This window comes from Mauremys reevesii, linkage group 1, assembly GCF_016161935.1.
Source record: "Mauremys reevesii isolate NIE-2019 linkage group 1, ASM1616193v1, whole genome shotgun sequence".
Classification (NCBI taxonomy): Eukaryota; Metazoa; Chordata; order Testudines; family Geoemydidae; genus Mauremys; species Mauremys reevesii.
In genome coordinates, this window is record NC_052623.1 from 295,252,342 (window position 1) to 295,266,747 (window position 14,406).

At 42.7% G+C, this 14,406-nt stretch overlaps 1 protein-coding gene across 8 annotated transcripts in view; it reads right to left on the minus strand.

The window, feature by feature from the left end:
- Positions 1–14,406, minus strand: part of CNOT2 (CCR4-NOT transcription complex subunit 2) — a 144,185-nt gene that overhangs the window by 46,661 nt on the left and 83,118 nt on the right. For all 8 annotated transcript variants that reach the window (XR_005588232.1, XM_039500233.1, XM_039500215.1 and 5 more), the window contains one exon: positions 7,805–7,927. Coding sequence is in view for 7 of the 8 variants with exons in the window: in XM_039500233.1 (XP_039356167.1) it covers positions 7,805–7,915 (111 nt within the window). In the remaining variant the exon portion in view is untranslated. The remainder of the gene's footprint in view (positions 1–7,804; positions 7,928–14,406) is intronic.

Sequence of the window (14,406 nt, forward strand, 5' to 3'; positions counted from 1 at the left end):
TATCTCCTATTAACATTAAACCTATCATGCTAACCTGATTTTTGCCAGAGATGAACTTTCCACGTTATTCAAATGATAAAAGCTAGTCCTCCATTACGAAATAATTATTTTTTTATCATCTAAATTAATGCTACTAAAATACCCAGTCCTAACCTCACTGTACCTAGTTCCTTGTAATGTCAGAGGATCCCATGGGCATGCTTTTGACACACAACTCTAAATGTAACCTCTCAAGTTAAATCGTGAATCTGTCAAATTTTTAGCTAAAAGCCTCTCAAATATTAACTAAAGGTATTTAAGCAAATTTTCTCAGGGAAACAAAATACTGTCGTTTTATTCATTATCCCAGCAAGTGGCAGCAGCAGCAGCAGGCAGGGATGTCAAACTCTAAGGCTATACACTATATTCAGCAGCCTGAAAAAAACCTGTCTTCTGAAAATATACTACACAAAAGCCAGTAGGACTTTATCTGCAACCAACTGAGACTTAATATTTGTAACGGATAAAACTCGAAAATGTCAAAACAACATGTTAGAGTACTGCACATAGCCACAAAATAAAAATATTAACAAATGGAAGATAAGGAACTAAAAATTACTAAGATGATAAATATTTATAATAGAGCTTTGAAAGCATAAACATCGATAAGTGATAGTCATTATTACAAATATGGAGCCCCAAACCTGAATGGGTTCTGCAAGTGCCCCTGCAATACCAACAAATAGTAAAAAAAGCAACCCCCAAACCATCCTGTTCCCAGCCAAACAAACACTGTCTATTAATCAGGGCTTTGGAGCTGTGCTCCAACTCCGCTCCAGCTCCAGGCAAAAACCTGCAGCTTCACTGCTCCGGAGCTGCTCCGCGCTCGGCTCCAAAGCCCTGCTTTTAATCTCAAAGCAGAATGGCAAAACTCAAAAATAAAAGCAAATGCATATGACGGCTATTAAAACTCAATAAAAGAAGAAAAAGCAGACTTCTGTTGCATCCTTCTTTCAACATCCAAAATACTGCAATCCAAAATGGATGGGTTGAACTTGTATCTTTAAAAGACAGCAACTTTACATGAGCAGGTGGTGTAATGACAACCTCAAACCCCATTTGGCCTCTCAAGATATTACAAGCAAAAGCTTCCAATCAAAAGGTATTTACACTTCAAAATTGCTTCAAGCCAGCTTTTAACAACTTAAAAGTGTGTGGTAGGGAACATTTTCAAAGCTTTGAGACTCATACTATCACATCACCAAGAAATTTTTCCTTATCAGATGTTGTATAACAGATGTGCCTCCCCACACTTCTGTAATGCAGCTCCTATCCCCATGCAAGAAAAGCTTCTGTTAAAATAAGAGTAACTTTCTCATGAGTCACCTTTTGAAAAAAATTAATTTGACGGTCAGAACAAAACATCAAGCCTTGAGAAGATGAAGCCTGGAAACTATAGAAGAATTCAGATTTTCCAGGCAAGACAAAACTAGTGAACTAATCCAAAGATTATGCTGATGTCACTGATCATCTTTGTTCTGTAGTCTTTTTTGTCAGTCAAAGGACTGGGAGAGAAAATGAACACCAAATCAGGGAGAAAGCATTTACTGCAAAAACTATTTTACAAAACATGAAGGTCTTTCTTTTGTCGTTACAGATGCAAACTGACAGAAATAGATTTGTCTGTGAGAAGTGAAATTATTTGCGGTTGAATGGTTATGTTATGGGATGCAACACAGACCGGTGAAAAGTTGTGTCACTGTTTACCCTGTAACCCCAAGTGCATCAGAATGCCTTGATTTTGTGGGTGTCGCAGGCAGAGAGCTACAGTAGCAAAGCACTGAGGGTAAGAGGTGACAACTTGATCCACTCTCTTCTGTGAGCCAACATGTAATTAGAACATCAGCCAGTGTATGTTTTCTCCTCAGAAGAGAATAGGGCTCAGAAGAATAAGATACTTTTTTAACCAAAGCTCACACAATAATTGATTCAGAATTATCACCCATTTGGATGAAGTAGTCACACTGTCAATTCAAATTAGAATCACTTTTGTTTCAAGTGGAATTCTGAGTTGTCAAAAGAAGGTCAAGATGCTTGAAGCTCTATAAAATGCATATTCAATTCCTTTGCCAAAGACAAAGACAACCTTCTACCTTGAGTCACATGTTGACTCTTGTCCAGTGCAATCCATAGCAATAGCATTTATGGGTGTTTTACCCATAGCCCGTGACAGGTGAAATGAGTGAAGATCTACTGACTCCAAGCAATGAGCACCCAATATGGAAGAAGAAAAGGACTAGACGACTGGAGTGGAGTCTGATCTAAGAAACCCCTGCATTATACATGAAGTCAGCAGACCCAGTGAATTAAGACTGTCCAGGTTCTGGGTGGGCAGGTGAGTCACTGAACTACATATGGAATTCTTCCACAACAGAAGATTTCAACTCTGGTTATCTAGAACTGAATTTCCTAGTGAGAATCTAGGTAGACTCTGATCTATCCTTTTTTTTTTTTTCCCAACTAAGGCCTTGTCTACACTACAGAGCTTTGTCAACAAAAGGAGGTGTACACACTGCAATGCTTCTTCCACCAACAAACTCTCCTGCTTTGCCGACAAAATAAAACCATCTTGACAAAAAAGCACAGACCTTTTTGCAGCAAAGTTATATCGATAAAGTGTGAGTGTAGACACCGCACTTGGTTATGTTCTAATAAATGGCTCCAGGAGGTGTCCCACAATGCCTGATTGCTCTGGTCAGCAGTTCGAACACTGCTGCCCTGAACCAAGGTACACAGACATCCACCCTTCCCCTTTAATAGCCTGGGAATTTTTGAAATTCCACTTCCTGTTTGCTCGAAGTGGACAGCTCACATCACATCTTCCCAGCTGACCAGGGCAGCTCGACACAGTGAACGCTCTCCCGGTTGGAGCACACCTGAGTTGCTGGATCTGCTGGCACAGTGGGAAGAAGAGGCTGTGCAGTTCCAGCTCCACTCCAGCCATAGGAACTTCGATACCTATGGTCAGATTTCTCGTGGCATGTTGGATAAAGGCTACGAACGGGACATGCAGCAGTGCCGTGCACAGACAGAATAGCTGAGGCAGGTGTACAAGAAAGCAAAAGGAGTCAAACTGTCGACCTGATGCTGCACCAAAGACCTGCCACTTCTATAAAGAGATGGATGCCATCCTCGGTGGGGACCCCACTGCCACCGCCAAGAGCCCTGTGGATACTTCGGCAGGGCTGGAGTCAGTGTACTCAACCGCAGGGATGAAGTCATGGACAAGGAGATCGAGTTGGAGGACAATGCGGAGTACATGGCAGGATCGTCCAGTGGCGCAGCAAGTCAGGATCTCTTTTTTCACTCTGGAGCTATCTCGCCAGTCCCAGCAGTCCGTCTCTGGCACGCATGATGCAGGAGAGGAGAGCTTGGATAAGTTGAGTTGATGCTGCTCAGTTATAGGAGGTAGAGCTGTCCTTTGCATTGCATATTCTTGAAGGGATAGAAATGTACATGACTAGCTGTGTTTGCGTGTGCTTCACAGTCTCCCCAGTGCAGTTAAGCAGTGCGGCGGACCAATGTGTTAATGCACACCGAGATTTCACAGGATTCCTGCAGAGATCTCTAGGAAAAACTTTTCTGCAGGTACTCCCCAATCCTCTGCCAAAGGTTCCTTGGCAGAGGTGCTTTGTTCCTTCCCCTGTTGTAGGAAACTTTCCCGTGCCAATCGGCAATCACTTATGCAGGGACCAAAGCAGCACACAGGCAAGCAGCTTAGGGACACGGTCTGAGGCCACACGCATGGAGGAGATGCACTCTTGCATCCCTTGCTTACCATCAGGAGTGAAATATCCGCTTCAATGGCCCCCGCCTGTAGAAAATGGTGGCAGAATTTACAATATTGTTCCTAGTTGCCTGCAGTGATCCCCTTAAAAAAAAACACCTAGCCCCTTTGCCCCATCTTGAGCACCCCTTTTCCTCCCCCCAGGTCGAACTCACCATGTTTAGGGCGTTCGCCGAGCTGCGTGCTTGCTAAGGGACAATGAGAAACTGATACATCTAAACATTTAAAAAGATGTGCATTTTACTACAATGATTCGATGCTGGGCGTGCACTAACAATCATGCTTCCGTTTATCGTTTCTTATGCTTCTGCAAATGTGGCCTTCAGGGGAACCCCCCCCCCTATACACCGGCAGATAAGGAAGTTACCAAGGAAGGACAAGGAGGACATGCTTTGAGAGGTGCTCCAACCCTCAGAGGCCAAAAAACAAGAACACAGGGTGTGGACAGAAACTTTAAAAGAAAATTACAAATCAGACAGGCAGGACAGAAAGGAGAGCCAGGAGTGAATTTTAATGGGGCAGGAGCAGATGATAAAAGTGATGGAGGAGCAAACGGAGATGTTGAAGTCCCTAATCACGCTGCAAGCAGAAGACATGCACGCTCCCCCCACCCACCCCAAGCCAATACAGAACTGCTTTTCAAGCCCTCCCCAAACACCTCCCACACATTCCTTGCAACTTCCTAGAATGTCTCGGTACCCTGTTCATGCCACCCCTCCGGACAGCTTCCAAAATGATAGCTGTTACAAACAGCTATAAGAGCCTCCACTGCCTTTCATTGTTATCGCCTTTCCCACCAAGCCTTTTGTATGTGTTGTTAATTGGTATTTAATAAAAACATACTCTCTGAAAGATAACCAATCTTTATTTGTCTCCTACACATGGGTGGTGCTGCTGGAATTAATACAATGGCAATTTGATCATTTGCTGACTACAGGAATCATCAGGTCAGGAATCATCAAAATTTTCATGCAAGTTACCAAAGCATGGAAGAGTGCTGTACAGAAAGACATATTACTGTTTCTCATTGTAAAATGGTGCCTCAAAGCCTCCATGATTCAAATAACGTTCCCTTGTACCCCTCTAACAGCCTTGGTATCTAGCTGCTCAAAATCAGCTGCAAGGCGATCAACCTCCACACTCTACTCCAGAGGAAACTTTTCACCCTTAGCCTCACAAATACTATGGCACACGCAGTAGGTTGCTATGGACATGGGAATATTTTCCTCATTTAAGTCTAATCTGTCATAAAGGCAGGGCCAGCATGTTTTTTAATCTTCCAAAGGCATGTTCTACTGTCATTCTGCATCTGCTCAGCCTATTGTTGAAGTGCTCCTTGCTGCTGTCCAGGTATCCCATGTAAGGTTTCATGAGCCATGGGAGTAAGGGGTACGCTGGGTCTCTCAGGATCACCAAGGGCATTTCAACATCCCCCGTTGGAATCTTCTGGTCTGGAAAAAAAAGTCCCTGCTTGCAGTTTTCTGTACACCCCAGTGTTCCTGAAGATGCGTGCGTCAAGCACTTTCCTGGACCACCCCGTGTTGATGTCAGTGAAACGCCCACGGTAATCCACAAACACCTGCAATACCATAGAGAAGTACCCCTTTCTATTAATATCTTCTGTCGCAAGATGGTCCGGGGCCAAAATTCGGATATGCCTGCCATTTATAGCCCCACTGCAGTTATGGAATCCCATTGCCACAAAGCCATCCACTATTTCACACACATTGTCAAAAGTCACAGTCATTTCATAGCAGGATGCGATTAATGGCCCTGCACACTTTTTGTTAATACGGTTCCAACGGTGGACTTCCCAACTCCAAAGTGATTCGCGACTGACCGGCAGCTGTCTGAAGTTGACAGCTTCCACACAGCAATCACCACACGCTTCTCCACTGAGAGGGCAAGCTCTGCACACAGTTTCAGGAAGGTGGCTTTCCGCATCTGAAAGTTCTGCAGCCACTGCTCGTCATCCCAGACTTGCATAACGATGCAATCCCACCAGTCAGTGCTTATTTCCTGAGCCTAAAAGCAACGGTGCACCATGTGCAGCTGCTCGGTGAATGCCAAACGTAATCTGGTGTTGCTTCTTTCCATGGTACGCAACAGGTCAGGCACCTCTGACTCCTGTTCAGATTGGATGCTAATGACATACTGCATGACCAGCCGTGATCTGTTCCTAACAGTGACCACAAGAGTAGAGAGCAGTACAAGATCCATCCTTTCAGACAGAGATGCAGGGCACACAGTCAACAGGGGCCATTGAAAAATGCCCCAAAACGCAGTCAGAAGCTCATGGAATGATGAGACGGAAAAAACTTCATAATTCGATGCTGAGCCAACATCCATGATGCACTGCGATCCACTCCACCTTCCCACAACTCCTAGCAGCAGAAGGTGGCGAGTAGCACAGTGGGATAGCTAACCACACTGCACTGCTCTCACTATCAATGCTAGAGCACCAATTGTGGATGCTCTCTGCCAACAGAAGGAGCGTTGTGTGAACCTGCACAAGCAACATAATTATATCAGTTTTTGATCATTGGTATAACTTCCGTTGACAAAACTCTGTAGTGTAGACAAGGCCTAAACCAAGGCTCTCGAATACTCTTACAATCTCTTGAACTACTTGTGGTGCTGTTTGTTGCCCAGCCACTTGCATTAAGTCATCCAATTACAAGAAAAGACTTCAGGTACCCTCCCCTTAGTTTTGCTGCTTTCACCTTGGTAAAGTCTTAGTGTTGAAGCTATCTTAAATGGCAAGCCAGAAGAACACCATAATGACAGGTACTATATAAATAGTTAGCTAGAGGCAGAAAATATAGTTTTGCATCTAGAGTATGCATTTTAAAGAGGGTCTAGAACCCTTCCGTAACTAAAATGTAATGAAGAAAAAGCTCTCCGTTTGCCACTTGAAAAAAAAATTCTAAAGGGCCTGGTTGTTGAAAGGAAATATATAGTGATAGTGCTGCAAAAGTGTCAAGTCAAATAATTCCTTAAAGGAGTAAAAGGGCTAGAGTATTCCATCTCCTAATGTTACCTTCTCAAAAGGATATGCCTTGCTGGAACAGGAGGCAATCATGGGAAAGGTGTTCTAACAAACTACTATAGACCCTTATGCTGTGCATAATCATACTAAGGTCATGTCTACACTTACCTCCGGAGTGATAGATCCAGCAGGGGTTGATTTATCGCGTCTAGTGAAGACGTGATAAATCGACCACCAAGCCCTCTCTCGTCAACTCCGGTACTCCACCGGAGCAATAATAAGCGTACGCAGAGTCAATGGGGGAGCATCGGCAGTCGACCTACCGCAGTGAAGACACCGCGGTAAGTAGCTCTAAGTAAGTCAACTTCAGCTACACTATTTACTTAGGTCTCGTCTACACTGGGAGGTGAGGGGATGTGAGCTAAGTCCTCAATTTTGAGTTTTCTAGAAGAACTTTGTCCTTCTACATGCGTCTGAACTACAAGAATCTCCTTGCCTCAGGGTTGGGGGAGGAGGAATAATATAGTTCATTTTTTTCCAGTAGATTTGAAGAACGTTTTTCAAATCATAATCCCCTGTGAAAGAAGAAGGAGTAGCTTTTATTTAGAGAATAAGCAATGCTTCAACAATGGGCCAGAAACACAACCTCGGGGACAAAAAAAGAAAGGCATATTCTTGTGCAATGGCCAGGGTTGGACATGCTCCTAATCTTTCTCAAATAGCTGAATTTGAAAAGTAGATCCAGGCCATCTATCTAGGACTTCTCTGGGAACTAAATTACCTTTATCTCTAGCTGAGAAACTAGGAGTAGGGCAATGAAGCAGTTCATTTGAACTACCTGTGTGGTCCACACACCAACTAACTTACATAGGCTACAGCTTAAAGAAATTCCCTGGAGTACAGGACATTCTGTCCTTATTTAGACTTCATACACCTTGTTATGAGATTACTCCATTATTAAAGGGCAAAATATTGTTTGCTCAGCTTACATCTTTTTCCGACCGATGTGGGAACATTGAAGACTGGCTGTAGTACATGTTTTCATCGTGGTAGTCACTGTCGACCCCCTCTACAAACTTCTTTCTTGAAGCACCAAACATGCTGTTTGTCACCTAAATAATAAGAAAAATAATTACTCTCTATACACAGTGGCTTTCTAAAGAAGCAAGAGGGATAAGGCAATTTGTATATTAATGGTCACTTTTAAAAACGTACAGTTTGTGTTGCTACATATTTTTATACTGTTATGCAGGTACTGTTATGCTAGAGAAATACTTCTGTACTACAGAATGGCCTAAACATTTTATGTGCATATTCTATAACTAAAAATAAGTTTTGATAAACAGCTAAATAAATAAGGAAATACTGTCATCCCTCTTACTGGATTACTATGATATTTCAAGGTCCCTTAAAACCCGAAAGCAAAAGCATGACATTAATTTTATATTAACAGAGGCGCAAAAGCATACATTATGTTGTGGAATACGAGGAGACTTCTTTTAGATCAGTGTACTTCTGCATATAAAGGGTTTTTTTGCTTTCAGCAAAGTTTCAGAATACCAGTTAAGCATTTCAGTGCAATAATAATAAAAAAATTTATACCTGCTAATGTGGACATTTCTATACAATGAAAAAAGCCTGGTTAGAAATGTGAACTTAAGTGCCTCATTCTCAGATATTTCTGATATTCTGTAAAGGTCATTTTGATTTCTGGTTCAAGGAACTCCGAAATAGTTATGACAAAATAAAAGATTACAAAGCCACACTTACTGGGGGAGCTGGTGGGAACCCTTATATTTAGGTTGTTTAACACTTTCCATTCTAAAGGATTTTTGCACTCTTCTTTGAGAAGCATTAACACATACATGCTTGCAATCAGTCTTCGATATTCACCTGGGGGAAACCTCTCAGGTTGCAGAAATGCCATTTTTCTTTGTCCCATAAAATTCCATTCAGATTTAGCAAAATTGTCAAAAAAAATTTAGTTGCTATTTCCTCTCCCTGGCTTTCCTTCAACCTCTGGAAAATTTTGGTAGCATCTCAAAACCGCTGAACGTTCTAAAAAGTCCAGCTCAAGCAACTGCCCGAACAGCAGCACCATCACCACACTTTGCTGGTAATAACTGGGAGCTGCCAGAGTCAGTGAGGCAAGGGGCAGGATAGAGTTGATTTGAGAGAGCTGGGTTTGGCTTCCTATGCCAATCCCTCCCACCGCCCCAAGTGTACTCAGGGGTGGCATGGGGGGGACAAACTAGGACAGACACACCCAGACCCAGAGCATGGCTTCAGTGTCTCATTCCCCCACACTCTGTGATAAAAATCCTCCTTCTGCCAGCTACTGTAGTTACACTAATAGCTCAAGTAATGGAAGTCTCTGCCAAAGGCTCAGGCTTCAAATTCTGCTGAGGATGCTGTGACGAAGTGGCACTGTTCTTAATGTTTCCTCTGAATACTGTGTGGGTGCCTCAGTTTCCCCTATGCATTTCTTAAGTCTCCAGTGTGCATAAGTGGCTGACACTGTCTCCTGGCAACAAATGGCCTGGGCCCTTCCCCCCTGCAAGGGGATGGCTAAAGGTGAACAAAGAGATCAGGTGACCTCCTGGCCTGGGAAAGAGACAAAGGCCAGAAAGGAGGGGCTGGAGGGGGTTTTCAGTTGGGAGCTGGCTGGGAACGGGAAGTGAGGGCAGACGGGGTTGTCTGGCTTGCTGGGCCCCAGGATGGACCCGGCTGAGGGGTCCTGTTCTCTGTACCTACTAGCTCTGTTTTAGACCATGTTCCTATCATCTACTAAACCTCTGTTTTACTGGCTGGCTAAAAGTCACGTCTGACTGCGAAGTGGGGGTGTGTGCAGGACCCTCTGGCTTCCCCAGGACCCCACCTGGGTGGACTCGCTGTGGGAAACGCATGGAGGGACAAAGGATGCTGAATGCTCCAAGGTCAGACCCAGGAAGGTGAAGCCGTGTGAGCTTCTTGTCCTGAAGACAGTCTGCTCCAAGGGAGAGGAGGCTCCCCAAAGTCCTGATTGGCTTTGTGAGGAACAGTTCCAAAGCATCGCCCAGGGACTCTGTGACAGATGCACAATGGGGAGACTGTCAGAGTTATACACAAACACAGACCTACTTTTACTTTTGTCCTTTAAAAAAAAAAAACCTAGGAAATTAACATTCTTAATTTTTTTGTATGTATTTGGGTTTCAAACTAAAGCATTCGGTAGGAAATGCCAGATTTACAGTTGCCCTTTTAATCTTAATTTGGCCCCATATGCATTATTATACATAAGGCGCTACCAAATTCACAGCCATGAAAAATGCGTCATGGACCGTGAAATCTGGTCTCCCCTGTGAAATGTGATCTTTTGTGTACTTTTACCCGATACTATACAGATTTCACAGGAGAGACCAGGGTTTCTCAAACTGGGGGTCCTGCCACAAAAGAGGGTTGTAAGGTTATTGTAGGAGGGTTGCGGCATTGCCACCCTTACTTCTGCGCTGCCTTCAGAACTAGGTGGCTGGAAAGTGAGAGGTGCTGGCTAGGCACCCAGTTCTGAAGGCAGGGCCCCGCCAGCAGCAGCACAGAAGAAAAGGTGGTAATACCATATCATGCCACCCTTCTGTGCTCCTGCCTTCAGAGTTGGGTCAGGACCCCTACAGTTACAACACCATGAAATTTCAGATTTAAACATCTGAAATCATGAAATTTATGATTTTTTAAATCCTAGGATCGTGAAATTGACCAAAATGGACCATATATTTGGTAGGGCTCTAATTATACAGTCTTAATTGCAGGATCACACACTATTTTCCCCAGGAACCCTACCTCAGTCAATGCACAGGGTAGATTCATAAGGGGGCAAACTAAGGTTGCACAGGCAACCAACCAACTGTAAATTCCTAATTTTTGAGTGCTTTACTACCCAATCTAAACAGTATTCTTTTAATGTAGTTTTTGTATTAATAAAATTAAGAAAAGGAGGTAACTGAACATCCAACAATGAAGCCCCCTTGGGCTTTTATCAACATCAAAATGTTCTGCTATTAAATCAGATACATTAAAACATTAATTATACACTTAACTAAAACAGGAACTGAAGCAAAGCTTTGTAAAATCTGTATTTTATATGGTATCTCAGTATTCTCTGAGCCAAACAATATATACAGCTATACAGTGCTTGTGTACACCTCAGCTAGCTAACAGACTTCCCTCCACCCAGCCAGGGTTCACAATCAACTAATGTGTGAAAATGCACCTTCTTCCACCTATTGTGGATAAGCCTACTGTGCAAAAAGATTGGCTCGGTCAAAGTTGTCCTAGAATTTAAAAGGATGGGATGTTAGTCACAATCTCAACCTGTTGTCTCTCTGCATGTAATATGCATGTTTAAAACAACTCTAACTCCTTGAAATATCAAAAAAAGAATCTGAAAAAAAGTCTAGAAAATAAATGACACTACTAACTACGGAGCATGACTCCTGATATCAACTTGTGAATTTTCAATCACGGCTTTAATTTGCATCATTCTACATCTTTGGCATAAAATGTGAAGTGGTAGGAAGTTGCATCATCAAAAATGCTGTGAACTTCCCCTAAGCAGCAATGTGGTTAGTGTACCACAGGTATGGGAGTTATTTGAATAATGGAATGGTGAGCCTTGGCTGGATGGGAGCAATTCTTTAGTCAGGTCCCATGCCTTCTGCACTAGTGATCCTTCAGAGTAAAGCAGAAAATATGCCATTTGGCCAGGTGTACAATGAAATAAGGGAGTGGAGGGGTTGTTCACTGATTCCATTAGGCAGTCAACTTACCAAATTCCCTGAATCATGCATAGCCAAACTCTTAAATAATAAAATAATTGAAATATTTTAACTCCGCTAAAGTATATGTATACATGCTCCTAACCCACACTTGCAGTTCAGCTAATCAAAAGTATATATTGCTGCTGATCCCAAAACCAACTTATTTGCACAAATTCCCACAACTCTTATTGAAACCATGATTTTTATCCTCAGAGTGCAGGCAATATGTAGTTCAGTAAATTTCAGCTTTATTGGCTGGAACTCCATAGAAACTGAATAACTCTGTACTAATGTTGTTGTACTAGCAGTAACTCATCCCCCATTATAATTAACGTCATTTTGCTGCTTCCAGTATATGAAAGGAGAGTGGTTCTCTTTGTTAATATGAAATCCATATATAGCATTTATCAAACACTTGTATAGTCTTGTAACTTTACATGATATTTTCAAGCACACACGAGAGTCCAGACTCTGAAAAACTCAACAGCAGCTACTGAAATTTAGCTGTATTTAGATAGTAAAATATTTCTCATTTACTGTACTGATCAACAACATTTAAAATACTATGCATGGAAGACTTTAAAGTGGAATTCAGTTATAGTGAAATTCTGATTACAATGAAATGGAGTATTACTATTCTTTAGATTGTAAACTGCTTCGGGCAAGAGCCTATAATCTACTGTATTTTTCTCTTGAAGTAATTAGCACAATTCTAGACAATATAAAATAATACACAAAGAAGTGTTCCAAATTACATCAACGCAGTCAACTGTCAGATATATAGTGAAACTTCACTAAAAGCATTAAGCATATGTGCCCAATCGTCTCAGAATGCAATTGTCACCTACCAGATGAAACGGAGCATTTAACAGCCTAAGGGAATTATCCTCTCCTTTGCTCTGTTTGACAGGATGAGAGAAAAGAAGTTGCTTTACACTCTGTGTGGATAAGATACAGGAATCCTTGGCTGAAGCTACGCCTAAGCAAGGGACAAAGAGGAACTAGGCCTGTCAACCAACTACTTCTCTTGTGAGGGAGTAAATATATAGCCTCTGAGGGTATGTCTACACTGCAATTAAAAACCAGCAAATGGCCCATGCCAGCTGATTTGGGCTCACAGGTCTTGGGCTAATGGGCTGTTTCACTGCAGTATAGACGTTTGGGCTTGGCCTGCAGTCTGAGCTCTGGGACCCTCCCACCTCGCAGGCTGAGTTCCAGCCCAAGCCCGAATGTCTATACCACTTAGCCCAAGCCAACGGGCATGGGCCAGCAGCTATGGGTTTTAATTGCAGTGTAGACTACCCTGAGAGGCCCATCTAGAGTTCCCATTTTGCAGTACCCCTTGCACCTGCATGAGAGAGTAAAGAGGAAAACCTTTAGATAGGTAGGCCCTTCTCCTATTATGGTGAAATTCTGCAATTAATTACAATAAAAATATCTTCTGAGAACACTGGTGTCATCAAAGCACACACTAATAGATATTTTCTATCTCAAAAAGTGTAATCACTGTAGATTTAAAAAACCCTACAGTAAAAATACATCAGGTATGACAGAAACCAAGCACCACAGAAATGCACAATGAAAAAGGTGAAACATGCCCAACTAAAATTAGAACTACAGTATAGGATTCCACATTAATGATTTGCTCTTTGCTGCCCCAGCTGTCAGAGCTTCCCAGAGCTTTGAAGGGAGGGGCGCATGCCTGTGTAGCTGTATGCAGGGCAGCAGAGTTCAAACCAGTGAGCAGAATGGCCATAGTGGGCATTGGGGATACTGAGGGAGGCCAGTTATGGCAACATAATGAACGGCAGCGTCTACATTGACAATTTGTCACTTTAGCTTTGCCACAAAAAGCTTTATGCCTCTCATTGAGGTGGTTTTATTGTGTCAGCAAAATAGGACAGTTTTGCTGACAAAAGTAGCTTTGTAGTGTGTACATCCCTTCTTTTGTCAGCAAAAGCTGTCTTTTGCCAACAAAACTGTGTAGTATAGACAAGGCCTAAGCAATGGCATTTTATAGGGACACTCGACTGTGTGAATACAATTACTAGCTCCGATTGTCTTGCAAGGATTCAGCAACATCCATGCTTTTTTGACAGTGATATTGGTGCATCCGCAAAAAGGATGATTAAGCTACAGTCAACTAAGGCCAGTTTACTTCTGAATGAGAGTGCTCGTGGCGGGGGGGAGGGGAGGAAGAGAAGAGATGGGTGCAGGGTGGCTGGTAAGGAATTAATGCATTTCAACTGCACACCTTTAATTAGTCTTAACTTTGAGTGTACCTGGTTGACAGGCACTTACATGGCTTTATCAGTGATTGTGGAGCCAGGTCTACACTACATACAAAGTTTTGATCACATAACTATATTGATCTGGGTTGGGAAAAGACCAAAAATCTAGCTGACACAGCTATGCAGGAAGTATCCCCCAAGCAGGCATAGCTATGTGGCACAGCTATTGTCACATGTGGGGAGGTGTTGTTATTGTGCTAACAGGAAAACGGTCTCTGGGCACACATTCCATCTAACGCTATGGGGTTCTGCTAGTATAGCTATATGGGGAAACACTGATAGCATAGGCAAAGTCTATGACTTGCACTGTTGCTAAGAGTAGGAGCTTTTATATAAGTTTTTGAACTGTCTGCTCCCCCTATACAAGGAAGCACTGTGGAAGCTGAAGTGCATTCTGGGAGTTGTAAGCATATAATGGAATCAGAGTATTAAGAGTACTGCCAGCCATTCTCAGTGTGAACCACAGCATGGATCACACCATGGAATAACACTGATGTTTTACATTAA